Source organism: Anopheles marshallii, chromosome 2, assembly GCF_943734725.1.
Source record: "Anopheles marshallii chromosome 2, idAnoMarsDA_429_01, whole genome shotgun sequence".
Taxonomy (NCBI): domain Eukaryota; kingdom Metazoa; phylum Arthropoda; class Insecta; order Diptera; family Culicidae; genus Anopheles; species Anopheles marshallii.
This window is the reverse complement of record NC_071326.1, coordinates 8409317-8424250: the sequence shown is the minus strand read 5'-3', so window position 1 is coordinate 8424250 and position 14934 is coordinate 8409317. Positions and strand designations below refer to the sequence as shown.

Here is a 14934-nt window from a genome sequence, read left to right as displayed (position 1 = left end):
GCGTTTGGTTCGGGGCAAAAAAAAACAACCAAAATCGGGTCATAATGCCGCATCATTGAAGGGTCACCATGGTCCCGTGAGCGAATGAATGAATGGACCGATGATGGACCATGAGATGGAATAAATTGGCCCCGGTGTCTATGAACTGGTACGCTGAAGGACTGCTGAATTTGTATGATTTACGTGCGAAAATCGGTTCATTGCTGGGTATTATTTGAGGTGAGTTAAGAAAAAAAAGCAACAAACGATCGTACACGAGATGGTGACGATCGTTGGCTACACAGTTGGGATGGAAAGTGAGTGATTTACTCGATTTGCTACTGCACGGTGTTAGAATTCGAGGGGGGGAAAATCCAGAAGGATTTTGAAGTTAAGAATTTTGTTCACCAGCAAGATAATTGGTATAAAAGTCGTAAAAAACATCGAATGGTTTAATGGTGAGCATTGAACGAATAGGAAGCATCCTGTGCCACCTATTGATACCACTCCACACGATTGCCTTCAAAGAACGTGCCTTTCTGTAGAACTGAAAACGATTGGGAAACCCTCTGGATTTGGCTGGAAAATGAGAGAAACATGAATATAATCAACCAGTACCCGTGCCCTCTTGCGCAATGTTACAATTGTGACGAGGCAACCTACAACGCGTCCCGAAGACGAACGTTGGGTGAGCTTCTGCTTGGTGATTATTTAATTTACGAGCGTAATCAAAAGCCAATAATCGACAGCAATCTGCTCCCACCGGTTCGGGCCGTGTAGCGATTGGACGTGATATTGCCAGCTCACGAATGTCGATCGAGCAGACGAAGAAAATACTCACTGGGTTAATGTTGCAAACAGGCTATAGTGAAAGGGAATCATTTATCGGAGTGTTGCGAACGCAACGGGACGCTGTGTATTGGGGGTGACCAATCAGCAGGGTATAATTGTCGTCCAGTGCAGCGCTCATTAAAAAAAGCAAACAACGCTTGTTGGATGTTTACATTACACTTTACAATAAATACATTTTATTACGACTGTGTGTGTGTGTGTGTTTGCAGGCGCGAGTTTACACACCTAGTCGTAGCTGGTTTGTTCGTTCATACCTGACAGCAGACTGTTTGCCGCTCGCGATTGCAGAAAGGAATCAAGTTTAGGCGTAGAAATACGTCGACAGTTTGGCTATTCCAGTACATCGAAGGACAGCGCGTATAGTGCAGACACTTGCCGGTAGCCCCGGTCGGCAGAGTACACAGTGCGTTCTCGTACAGTTCGATCGAACGAATAACCGATACGAGCTGGTTGTGATCGACCAGGGTCGTAGGTGAACTATTGCGTTGATAAACAGTCCGTTGCGGAGGAATATGCCCGTACGGTGCTGGTGTTTGGAATGGCTGGTGTCCGGCGTACGGTGAGTACGCGCCGGGAAGATTGTTTGCCTGTCCATGGACAATGTGATGTGTCGACGGCAATTCCACGGAAGGGACCAGTTCGATGTGTATGTCATTATGGTGGATTGTATTTGGTGGTACATGAATTACTGGTTGCTTGTAAGGCGCTGGCCGGAATGGTTGCACTGTAAGGAAGTCAATAGAACAGCATGAACAAGGCGGAAGCACACGGGAGCATTCGGTGTTCAATGTTACCAAGCTTCTGGGAATGACTAAAATGAGGTCCGTACACTTCGTACGTTTCAGGCGTATTGTTCAATGATTGATGATAAACTGTTAAGTACAGATGCAACACAAACGAAAGCAACATGTAGCACAATCAGTTTCGCTAGGTTTTTTTTGTTAACGCATACTTACCATTCACTTTGGTCGTCAAAGGTCTGTTAGTCATCAAGTCGCTGCCGTAGGGTTTTAGGTGATTTGTTATAACGTCTGTAAGAAGAACCGGTACTGTTGTTAAGTTAGTATGTAGACGTTCTTGTGCAAAAAAAAGCCCAACTCTTTTCCCAGTACCTATGCGATTTTGATGTATGAACTGTTGGATATTGCTCAAGGTAGAACTGTTCATACTGCTAGGACTCTCATCACCGTCGTCTGCACCGAAACGAATAGCTAGAATATGGAATCAATAGCCGACAATAAGCTTACACATCCAATGAACCCAACAAACTATACACTTACACGTCAGAAGGGGATCGTTTTCGGGCAAATGTTTCAAAATAATGGACTCTATCCAGTCGTAGAACGGTGCAAGTCGTGTCGCAACGAACAGATTCTGAGCTCCGCCACATTCTTCTTCATCCATTGTGTTGATAGCGTACACATACGGTACGATATTGTCACGGCGGAAGTTTGATACGGCACCGCCAGGTTCAAGCTAGAATAAATGAAACTCAATATAAAAAAAAACCCTTCCACAACGGGCACCTCATTCACACAACCGCACCTTACAGATCCCCGGCACGAGATCGATCGGATTGTACGTGCAAAGAAAGTCACTGTTGAAACCGCTCCACAGCGTGCTGTTTACCTTCCACGCATCGTTTGCCTCACAGCGTCCATTTTCGGTGACCAGCGCCACCAGCACCTTCAGGGACACATTCTTCGCAACATCTTCCGGCTGGTTCTTTACCTCCGGACCGTAGCCGGAAAAGAACACGATCGGATCGGTAATGCGGTCCTCCTTCCAGATGCAACCCGGTGCAATAATTTGGTAGATTTTGTTCGGGTTGTAAAACTTCCCCAGCGTAAGCACCGCCAGGTTGTGATAGTTTTTACCGGCCACAAACTTCGGATGCACAACAATGTCGACTATTTCTACCAGCTCGTTGTTTGCCTCGATAAACGATGGCTGCCGGTTGTTGCGTATCGCGCAGGTGGCCGACGTTATAACATGCCGGTAATCGATTAGCGCTCCGGTGCATTGATGAAAGGAACTTTTATCAGTTTTGCGAAGATTAACCTGTTGGCAAGACGAAAACGTTGCAAATATTTGCGGATCAACTTTTCTAACTGTCTAAAAATACCTTAAAGAATGGCGAATTGTTTTGCGGACTTAGTCGACTGTCGGAAAACGGTCGCGCCGGTAGACACTCCGTGTTTCTGGCACACTCAATCGGGTCGGTCGTCACGTTCACTCGCTCACGAATCCAATCGATGTAGCTCGATACCTTCGTATACACACCCAGCGACCCATCCCAGCATCCCGTCCCGAACGATACAACGCCCGTAAGGTATGGGATCGTACGGGTCACATCGGACAGGTCGATCTGCAGCGGTCCACCGGAATCTCCCAGACAGGCATCCTTGTGGGGAGTTTTGGTGCAGAACTGATCGGAAGTCAGACCGTACCGTAACCGAGCATCCTTCGGTAACTCATTGTTACAGGAGTCGGAATCGTAGTGATTCAGTGACACTTTCTGCAACGTTGGACTCATACCGGATGCTGGAAAAGAATGCAATGCAACGGAATGATAAGAAAGCGGTTGCGAGAGATGTATTTGGTAGAGAAAAAGGCATCACTTACTGTAGGTCGTATATCCAAATCCAACTGCTCGCAAACTTGCACTGTACTCGTTCAGATTATCCAGAGGCCACAGACAAATTGGACATACGGCGGTGTTAAAGCTAACCTCCCGATCAAGCTCGATCAGCGCGATGTCGTAGTACTTGCGATACTTCTTAAACTTCTCATGCACGGTAAAGCTAACGATGTTAAATTGCTGTGCAGTATCGTCGTCTTCCACGGTGGCCAAATTCGTATCACCAAGTCGTACCGTATCGGGTGGAATTCTGCAATACGCAGGACGAAACATTAGCCGAAGCTGCATACTACCTGCAACCGGTTCTAAAAGCGTGCTTGCGTGTACATACTTATCATCATCCATTTTGCAATGTGCTGCTGTTAGAACATGCTTTGGAGCAATCAACGAACCACCACATTTGTACACTACCTCCGGGGGCGATGCTTTCTTGTCCGTCCAACCGATCGCTGCCTGTAAGGTTGAAGGATTTATTCTTGAGTTACAAATCTTCGCAAAATTCCACCAATTACAAAAAATGATAGCGTGGCCTACACGGTTCCTTTTTCCGTTACGCAATCCGATGCTCACAACCTTGGGGGCAGTAAGAATGTCAATGAAAATTAATTCTATCGCTTAGTCACTGTTAGCGGAATGCTTCAAGGCAATCACTTTTTCCAGCGCAACGGAACGATCTTCGCACACGAACTCCCTGCTGACGAGTTGCGCAATGCAACGCACAATGACTTTGTTGATTAGGATAACCTGTTTCGGGTTCAACTACCGGTTGCACGCCTATCAAACCACCTACCATGTGAGGGAACTCCTTCAGAAAAGCTCGACGACCTCCAAAAATGAAGAACCCTAGAGCGCTGGATACATCTTCACTGTAGAACCGACTGGGGCAATCTGGAATGAACCGGATGGCACAAAATCACAACTTATTCACTTCACACACACACACACCCATTTATGTCCAGAACATTACCAACTAACGATTTGCGCTCGTAGTATCCTTCTGGGGCACTATCGATAAAGGCATTTTCACCGAGTACACGATCCCACATGAACAGCAGCGCACATACGCTCGCTAGTAGCTGCATCACTGAGCAATGTCTACCTCTCAGTGATTAATTTATTTTCTGCGGCACCGATAAGAAGCACTGTCACTTGTCACTTTTGCACCTGTCGCGATCACACTGTCGATCAAAACTGACGATCGCTGATGGAACTCTCTGGATAGGAGCGTCACCCGTGTGGCGCCTGTCGTCGTTTCGGAGTGGGCTGACTTTAAATGAGCCCTCTTTTAATTCCGTTTAGTCTTAGTGCCAAGACGGTTGACCTTGATACAGCTGGTAGCAGTTACTCCCGGGCAGCACCAGTGGTCTACCTCGAGAGCAGTTCAGAGTTCTTCTGCAATGTCAGCGCCACACTTGCAGAGCTATAAATCATAACTGGCTCGGGCGCTGGATCGATGTTGGAACACTGGTGTAATCTCAACCGCCAGCCAATCTTCCCGTGTAGTGGTAACGATCAAGGGTGGTAATTTTATGAAAAAACCCAAACATCACGGAATTCCGTCTACTACGTCAACAATGTCGCCTGTTGTCTTTACCCCAGCAGCAGCAAGATGATGAACTGAAATTGCAACTCGAGACCTGCTAAATAGATCATGTAATTTTTCCTCAGCTTGTCCACTCGACATTCCCGTTATCACCACTACAAGCATTGTTGTGGCTACTTATACAACCACCAGTGTAGCCATTGGTCAATAGTTTACCAATACCATTGTTGTGTTGGTTCACATGATCCTCGGCCACCAACGTTCGCTCATCATGGACCTCCCAGGGACGATCTTTAACTTCCCCAAAAACGGTCCACCAAATATGAAGATCACCCGTGAATGAGACGCTATTATATGATAATTAAATCTGTTTCACAGTGCTAAAAGTGGCGGCGACATCCAAATGGCGGCATTTTTTACTACAACTCCATCGGCATGTACCTGACTTCGCGAAGCGGTACGACGGACGCATGTTTGGTTTAAGATGGTGAGCGAAGAAACGATGCGAAACATTAACTAATTGCGCACACTGGGTGTATGGGTTTCCCAGTTCGGGTGGGTTGGTACAGTCGGTGGTGTTTAGATCGCAGCACGCTATCTAAAATATGATCAACATATAATTGGTATGATTGATACAGGAAAGAATTCCCTGCATTTACCATTTGATCAAGCGACAGGTTGTTTGACGCCTGTACGTGATAGGTTGGGCGTGCTAGTGTGTCTGTTAGGGTCCGATAGAATGGCGCCTGGAGCGGATTGTTGCGTGAGCCGGGAACAGAATGTAATCGTTCGCTCGCTCACCAGACAGCATGGAAACGTGCACCAAATACATGGCCATGCACCAGGCTTAGGTGTGTTTGTGGAGGTCATTCGTCATCTGATGTGTACAATACATTGACCCGAGCAGACACTACACATCGCGAGATTCGTATCTTCTAATCAATGATCGTGATCTACTTTAAAGATGGAGTGCTTTTCTGTAATGAGTGAGTAATACCGCTCAAAAATACCCGAATGATTGAAAAAATGTATGATTCATGGGTAGCCAAGAACGATAACCATCAAATATGTCGTTGAGTTTTGAGTGTGAATTCATTACATTCTTTAACACGGAACACGTAACATTCAGAACGACAGGGTGAGAATAAGATTCACACATCATCTCAAACAAATTCCTTAACTGCATCGTGAATCCCAAACTCTGAATCATGGACCAATTCAAACATCTAATGAAGAGTAAGTCCAGCTGAACCCACCAGTGGTGCATTAAACCCCTTGGAGTCCCTGGGCGGAATGATAGTTGGGGTCCCTAATTAGCCCGGGAGGGTGGTCATGATTTAATTTCAGAAATTACAGTTTGGGGGAGGGGGAGGGGGTTGGTGCGATGCCCATCAAGTGAGACGAAGCTAAAAGCGTGGTTAGATGGGGTCGCTCGATAACATCCTTAACGGGCTGTCCGATAACATCCTTAACGGGCTGCCCGATAACATCCTTAACGGACTGCCCGATAACATCCTTAACGGACTGCCCGATAACATCCTTAACGGGCTGCCCGATAACATCCTTAACGGGCTGCCCGATAACATCCTTAACGGGCTGCCCGATAACATCCTTAACGGGCTGCCCGATAACATCCTTAACGGGCTGCCCGATAACATCCTTAACGGGCTGCCCGATAACATCCTTAACGGGCTGACCTGGACATATTTCATAACTGTTGAACGAAGGGGTACACTTCGGAGCCCCTCTAGCATGCAGAGAGGGTTAAGGAAACGCTTTTCTGACACATTTCTAGGTCAATTCATACAGTTTTTTTCCTACTAAACAGCTTTTTTCAGGGCCCTCCACACGCCGAGGCCCTAGGCCGCTGCCTACTCCGCCCACCGTTAGATACGCCACGGGAACCCACATTAAATTCTTATCGTAAATCTCACTCCGAATCCAATGTTCAAACGGGTATCGTTCCTACTGGTGAAGCTCAAACCAGAAATCTCCATTTAATCATACGAGGACTTAAAATAAAGCACTCATAGTCCAATATTTTATGATAAATTCCTCTACACAATATCAAATATCTAAAGTCAATGGTTACAGAAACAATCGATAACAATTATCGTATTTTGCCATCATCGATAACGCAGTATTAATCCAATGTACGTAATAAAGTAGTAGCAACCACTACAAATCAAAATCGTTTGATTCTTTCCCATCTTTGTGGGCTATCCGTGCGCCTTCAGCAATTGTTCGCCGTACCGTCCCGTGCGCTTTGGAACGTGCCGACGTTTCAATGTGCTGACAGCACATGCAAACCAACGAACTTGTTTTGGTAGCTTTGGTTGCTAGTTATACATGCAAATTACTTCCGCTCGCATTCAGTTCACGACGCTGAATGAGTTGGATCGCACTCAATCATTGAAACGAATCGTTTTCGCTTGTCTAATCAATATCTTGTCTGATAACAACCCCAGTCACCTTGAGGTTGGTTCAGTGACGCGCCACTGTGAAAGAACTGACTTTACTGGGCAAATTTCATGGTCTGCTGTGTTGTGTTATCGGACATGGGCCAGTGTTCGCTAGACGGAACAGATAAATAAAGTGAGTTCCTGGTTCGAATTGATTTCAAACACGAACGATAGGTACGGTGGAAACGAACATTCAGTGGTTACTGACAGTAACGTTCCGTTCTTCAGTGATCATTATGGTGGATTTTTCCTATTCTGGCTTGGTACTGCTCCTGGCAGGAATAAGTGTTCAGTGCGTGGTACGTAATTCATCTCTAGTGCCATACCCCTTGGAGCATAAGCTGGATGACACAGTAGACTGGGTACGCATTCCAACGCCGGCTGACGAATGGATTTGGACCCATCGACACTCAGTCGGTGCTATGATGCAACAGCATCGATCATCCTTACCGGCAATGAATATCGGGTTTCTTTTGTATACGCGACGTGACACCAGTGACGAAGGCCACCGTTTGGAGCTCCAAAATGTGGATTCACTGTTAAGTTCTAACTTTAATCCTGCTCACCCAACAAGAATCATCGTGCATGGGTGGCAGAATGACAAAAACTCACCAATTGCGCAGAGCATCCGCGATACGTACCTGCTCCGTTGGGACTATAACGTGATCGTGGTGGATTGGGACTCATGTTCAATGCAATGGAATTACGTTCGAGCAGTTGGATGTGTTCCTGTGGTTGGGCAATCCTTGGGGCAACTGCTCGACGAACTGCAGCAGCATATGGGACTGGTTATGGAAAATGTGTACATCATCGGTCACAGCCTTGGAGCGCACATTGCCGGCATTGCCGGTAAGCAGATACAAAACGGGCAGCTGCACACAATCATCGCCCTCGATCCGGCCCTGCCACTGTTCTCGATCCGACAGCAGGACCATCGCATTGCCCATCAGGACGCAATGTACGTGGAGGTGATACACACTAACGGGGGAATGCTCGGGTTTCTGCATCCGATCGGGACGGCCGACTTTTACGCGAACGGAGGCACTCATCAGCCCGGCTGTCGGTCGGATTATGTGATCGGCATATGCTCACATGCGCGTGCCTGGGAACTGTTTGTGGAATCGTTGCTAGAACCGGAGGAAAAGCTGCTAGCCAGCAGAGCCGATTCGTTGGATGCGATACAACAAGACACCGGCCTTCCCGGGCTTAAGAGAAATCGCGAACTTCGTTCGGTGGAGCGCGTTAAAATGGGAGGCGAGCCATCGAGCGCGGGACAAGCCCACGGGCTCTATTCTATCACCACGCGCGATAAAAGTCCATTTTTCTCCTGGAACTAGGGTTGGTGTAAGTTGCACAACGTGCAATATAACGTTTACCCAGACCGAGATGCATCATCTGTCGGTTGGGTAAAGCTACGTCGAATCGAACCCATTTTTTCCGCCAAGCGTTGCCAGTGGGTCGGCGAAATACGACTTGGATTAACGATCATCCGCTTTACGAAAAAAAAAATAATCTAGCTGCATTGCAAATGAAGCTTTGGGTGCCATCTTTTAGCAAAACAAAAAGAAATCCTCATCCTAAACCATTTCACACTCGGTGTCATAAGCTATTGTTTTCGACCGTTTCTGGACAGTGCAGAGTTACGTAAATGTGTGTGAGTTATTTTCCGTATTAATTCGATTACGAATGTTCAGCAACGAGAAATTTTTTTTATGTAGTGGTTTCAGTGCAGAAAAATCAGTTTACGTATGAATTTAGTAGTGGTTTGATGGCCATTTTGAAATCATCCTCTTGGGCTTAGGTTTGTCATTAGTATTAAACAAAGATTTTTGTTTCTTAAAGTGAGACTGTAGCAAATAATTAACAATAGCAACGAAATTAAAATGACAGACCAAGACTTGGTGGGTTTTGGTGCCATGAAGAAGATAAAGACAAATTTTCGTGAAAAAGTAAGGCACTGTTATTGAAATGGTAATACTGTTTTTACAAAAAAAATTGCTAAAAATAACTTTAATCATATCATTTATATGATGAGTTCAAACAATTGACTAACTAATGCCGATATTGTGGAAATTTACTAAAGCGAAGTTAGTTAAGTAATTAAATAAGTGATTGGAAATGAGTTCCTATAACCAAAGCATTTAAATATACGTATAGTTTTGAAACAATCGCATCCAAATCGAAGCAGTATCATCATCATAAATTAAAGTTAAAACTAAAAGAATAAAATCCAGTAGACGGTTGTGAGCATTTGGCCCATATTTGCTTCGTCCCACATTTTCACAACATGCCCAATATGGGAATCACGTTTTAACCGTCCTATCGGATGCTTGAACCCTTTCAATCTACGCTCTTGCCATCAACGATAAAACCACAGGAATGGTAGCACACGTCACGATGACAAAATCCATCACTCCCGAGTGGCTCGGTACTCATCCGGTACCTTGGAAGACCGCACCGCCAGACACCCTCAGGCACAGTTCGTGATTGCAGAGTTGAAGGCAGATTCTGATGCGGCTTCTGCACGCCCGACAGCATCACCCAAAAGGGGTTTGCAGTGGAACAACCGCGGCACTGCAGATGGGAAACGTAACCTTTCGACCGCAGGTGAGTCCGCAAAGAAGGCTTTCACGGTACGGCGATACGATACTGATGCACCATGACGCTACTCACTCGGCAGTGTTCGGTTTAACCCATTTCAGGCGAATTCGCAACGCTGACCGCACGTTGTCGGGTGAATTGATTTTGGTGAGGGCAAAGATTTGCAGCAGCAATGTAATGTTGTACGCCAGCTTTCTTCACATATTCACAGTCACCGGTTTGGGTTGCAAATGGGTGGACATATACATGAATTATAGCGCAAATAAAATAATCTCTTTCGTCTAAATATATATGAGCAAACGCGCGTTTGCATAAACCGTCCATTGTTTCAACTAACGCCCCGCGATAGGAAGAGACTGCGCACGCGCGGAACCAGCGCATGGGCTGGGAAGTGATCGTTTGCTCAACCGGCTGGGAAAACTGAACCCTCGCGAGGCAAAATATTATATTCCGTGGGTGGAAAAGTGAACGGAGCCTACTCGCCCGGTGCCAAAATCAGGTCAATTCCATTATGCGTTTGACATTATGCAAAAACGCCGAGGATTATGGGATGCTCGATTGCTTCACACTTCTTCGCTTACCATTGCACCACCAGCGGGAGTGTTTCATGACCCTCAAAAAGGGCTGCAAAAGGTTGCACGGTGCCCGTGGAAAGTGATCGCTAGTGAGTTTTCCTATTTCACGCTCACCGAGTCCATCGATAGTTCACGGTGGAGTAAGATCCTATCGGTTGATGGCGCAAAAAAAAACACGCGCAATCTAATCTAAGGGCTATATGTCAGAGCCTCCCCAATCGGGCAATTTTTCAATCAAAATATCTTTTCCATTATGAGCACTGATCTAGTGCCGACCTTGGGTAGATTAGGATTGATCAGCGTGATCAAATATCACCAAAATAGTCTGTTGCGACCTTGACGGCTTTTCATTGCTCGCTGCAGTGTTGATGTTGGAAATCACTGAGTAAAAGGTATGTAGCGTTATGTTACGTTTACGGATGACTTATTACACAAGTATGGAGATTTAAGAAAAACTCGGTAAACTAATTGTGAAAATAAAATAAAGTGCTATAATACAGTAAAATAATAAATAAGAAACCAAATGATATAAAGATGAAAAATCGCGGACAACCTGTTGCAATGATATAAACAAAAAGAAGCGAGAACATGATTCAAACAAATGTAAACTCGTGCAACAAATGAAGAAAACAAGGTGCGAATGATCGAAACAGCAAACTAAACAAAGAAGAAAGTAACACGATAAAACGCAAAGAAAGCGAATACACGTATCAACACTCGTCGAGGCAGCGAGAATGCGACAGATGGTAACAGATGAAGCAGCAGAAGCGAAAACCGCAGTCAGCCAACGGCGACGTTAAAATGTGGGTCAATTGCGTACTTGACATTTTTTTTTTCATTTTAAATCACTATCGAAGTGTAATTTTTGGCAGCACGCTTCAAGTGACGTTAAAGTAACTGACGGGCAGTGTTAAATTCTCTTCCGTTTCCCCGGAACCGGCGGTGATCCTTACACATTGCAGAACAAAATAAGGTCACTACGTACCGAAAACGAAAACAAACGCTAACGGAAGAAATACCTGTTTTCTTCGCCGCGGTTCGGGCCGTAGTGTGTTGAAGGGCACCCGCCGGAGAAAGCAAGAGAACGAAGTGAAAGAAGCCGTGCGGATGCGTGCTTCATCCAGGATTATGGGACGAGAACAGGTCTCGGCTGTGGCCTTCGGTGTTAGTCGGTGTCGATCGTTGCGTGCGTTAGGATGGCCGTGAATGTGCGATGGTTGATGGGTTCGGTGTTGCTGGTGCTGTGGGCCGGTTGTCTCGTGCAGCACGGCAGTGGCCAGCTGGGTTCTGCTGGCGGTGGTTCGTGGTTGGACAAGTTTAACAAACTGCTCAGCAGATCGAAGACGCGCAACGCGACGGAAGGTACGGGACGGAATGTAGGTCGCCGTTGGGTGTAAGCCACGTGTGTTGATGGTGTTTTTCGATTGTTGCTTTGTTTTATTTCTTCACCGCGCAGACAACGAAGTGCTCGATTCGGACGAGTATGATTTCATCGTGGTCGGTGGTGGAACAGCCGGAATGGTGCTGGCCACCCGGTTGTCGGAGAACCGTAACTGGAAGGTGCTGCTGCTGGAGGCCGGCCAGTATGGTACGAAGCTGTTTAACATCCCGATCGGGTTCCAACTGGCCGTGCTGTCCGATGCCTATAACTGGAAGTTCTTAAGCGAACGGCAGCGCCATGCTTGCTGGGGTTTGTATCACAATGCAAACTACCGTCGCCCGTTCGGTGTTGTACGATCTGTTTGTCTCTTCTGCAGGAACGATCGACGGCCGTTGCCCGGTAGACATCGGCAAGGGAATCGGTGGTAGCACGCTAATCAATGGGCTCATCTTTTCCCGCGGCAACCGCGACGACTACGATCGGTGGGCAGCGGCCGGAAACGATGGATGGTCGTACGATGAAGTGCTGCCATACTTCCGCAAGTTTGAAAAATCGATCGGCGAAAAGGCGGACGGTAAGTTTCGTGCCGCGGGCGGTCCTCTGCGCGTAGAAAGATCCACCTACCGGTCGGAGCACGCGCGCATCTACCTGGAAGCTGCGAAGGAGGCCGGATATCAGCTGGTGGACTACAACGGTCGTACTCAGTTTGGAATATCGCCCGTACAAGCGACGATGACGAAGGGCCAGCGGCTATCCGCCTACAATGCCTACCTGCAACCGGTCCAGAAGAAGCGGACGAACTTAAAAACGCTCACCGGTGCATTGGTCACGAAGATTTTGATCGATCCAACGACAAAAGTGACCGAAGGAGTTCGATTCACCAGAAACGGTCAGCAGTTTGAAGTTCGCGCACGCAAGGAGGTGATCTTGTCCAGTGGCGCTATACTTACTCCCCAGCTGTTGATGCTGTCGGGTGTGGGACCCCGGGAGCATCTGGAATCGCTCGGCATACCGGTGATCGAAGATCTTCCCGTCGGTGGCACACTCTACGACCATCTTGGGTTTTCCGGGTTGCAAATCGTGATGAACGGTACCGGATTCTTCGCACCCGGTGACATACCAACGTTCGAGAACTTCTACGAGTATCTCAAAGGCAAGGGCGTACTCACCGTTCCGGCGGCAGTAGAACTCGTCACCTACCCGAATCTAACCCTTGCCGGCCGCCGGGGACCAACGCTCGAGTTGACCAACCTGATCAGCTCGTTCGCGGTGGACAAGGGTACCACGGCGAAGAACAGTGTGCGGATGCGAGACGACATCTACGAGGCTGTTTATCGACCGCTCGAGACGCAAAACCACTTCACGATCATCGTGCAGAACCTACATCCGCTGTCCCGGGGCACGGTGCGGCTGCGTAGTGCCAAACCTGCCGATGCACCCGTCGTCGATCCGAACTATCTGGCCGAGGAACTGGACGTGGACGTGGTGCTCGAGGGTATACGTGAGGTGCAGCGTGTCCTCGAGACGGAGGAGATGCGTCGCTACGGAGCGACCGTGTGGGCCGCGCCACTTCCCAACTGTGTGCAGCACGAGCGCGACTCCGACGACTACTGGCGCTGTGCCGTGCGTACCGTGTCGTTCTCGTTGACCCACTTCACGTCCAGCTGCAAAATGGGGCCACCGACGGACGACGATGCGGTCGTTGGCCCCGACCTGCGGGTGTACGGTGTGGAGAATTTGCGCATTGTCGACGCGAGTATCATCCCGGAACCGGTTTCCGCGCATCCGATGGCGGCCGTGTATATGGTGGCGGAAAAGGCAGCCGATCTGATCGCACACCAGCACGCCGACGATTGATCTTTACGGGCGCTCCATGGTGCGGTTGGGTTGGGACGATGCAGAAGACTTTCACGCGGTTTCGCGACTCGCCGATGGCCGTGTCGTAATGGGCGAGAGCCCATGAGTTTGACCGGATGCTAGGCGATTATCACATCGAACTGGCTGGTTGGTGGCACTGTTTGGGAAGGATGCCGGTAGTGCTGCGGTTTGCTAGGTTAGGTTGAAACACTTCGATCGATAATAAATTAACATTAATTTATACAAACTTGTGTAATGGGCGCCGTTCCAGATGGGTATTTTGGCTTTCCGGGAAGATTATGTGGAATCACATCTGGAACACAGATTGCCGTTTAGATTGGTTTAGTGGATCACCGTCTATACCTCGAAAGGTCTCGTTTTGTTCTGAAATTCATGCGAATATGAATTAGTGGAATAGTTATACTTTTTACTATATTATTTTTTTTTAATGTGGACGAATAATAAATATTTGATTAAAGTAAAACAAAATATAGTTCCAGGTGTTTGAGCATTGAGATGATATGTTTCTTGAAACCAGTGGACATAGTCCTGAGCTTTATATTCGATAAAGAACAATCACATTTTTTTACGATCGTTAAATGACTAAAATTTGGTAGTAAGTCGTCCACAACACTGGTTTTGCCTTTTTGACGTAGGTAAAAATTCATAAACGAGTTGATCAGTTTTGTTGCTCTATTAGTGGCAAATCATCGGTTGTTTGAAAATTGCTTCTAACGTTATAGTTTATCCAAGTTTCAATACATCACAATGCAATAGAAGTCGTTGAAAAGACATTCTGTACTATCGAACGATTGCGTCACAAGGTGTTCTTGAACAAAGAGACAAACATGTTTAATGTCAGCCGTAACTTCGCGCCGTTTGCATTTAAGAAATTTAAGAACAAACAATGTAGTGATAACGGGGAAACCAACCGTTGTTACATCTTCCTCCAAAAACGCACCGCAACCAAGGACGATAAAGCGATTGTCGTTGCCCATCTACCAAACCCCCGTCCAAAGGACGTCTTCATGTCGTCGGCGAGC

General features: G+C 47.1%; 3 protein-coding genes across 3 annotated transcripts; 2 read left to right on the top strand and 1 right to left on the bottom strand.

Moving 5' to 3' along the window:
* Nucleotides 1–1079: 1079 nt before the first annotated feature.
* On the bottom strand, nucleotides 1080–4554 carry LOC128707410 (uncharacterized). Its single transcript, XM_053802363.1, has 11 exons — nucleotides 4440–4554; nucleotides 4263–4360; nucleotides 3804–3925; nucleotides 3457–3722; nucleotides 2957–3375; nucleotides 2377–2892; nucleotides 2112–2307; nucleotides 1944–2042; nucleotides 1788–1880; nucleotides 1626–1703; nucleotides 1080–1555 (listed from the first exon to the last, which is right to left on the bottom strand). Exons 1-11 carry the CDS (start codon nucleotides 4552–4554, stop codon nucleotides 1080–1082), a joined length of 2478 nt encoding a protein of 825 aa, XP_053658338.1.
* A 3159-nt stretch (nucleotides 4555–7713) lies between these two features.
* On the top strand, nucleotides 7714–8814 carry LOC128709971 (phospholipase A1 VesT1.02-like). The gene has a single exon (XM_053805010.1). The coding sequence runs from the start codon at nucleotides 7714–7716 to the stop codon at nucleotides 8812–8814; it is 1101 nt and encodes a 366-aa protein (XP_053660985.1).
* A 3035-nt stretch (nucleotides 8815–11849) lies between these two features.
* Nucleotides 11850–13891, top strand: LOC128706733 (choline dehydrogenase, mitochondrial-like). The gene is made up of 3 exons (XM_053801676.1): nucleotides 11850–12015; nucleotides 12110–12343; nucleotides 12411–13891. Exons 1-3 carry the CDS (start codon nucleotides 11850–11852, stop codon nucleotides 13889–13891), a joined length of 1881 nt encoding a protein of 626 aa, XP_053657651.1.
* The last annotated feature ends 1043 nt before the right edge of the window (nucleotides 13892–14934 follow it).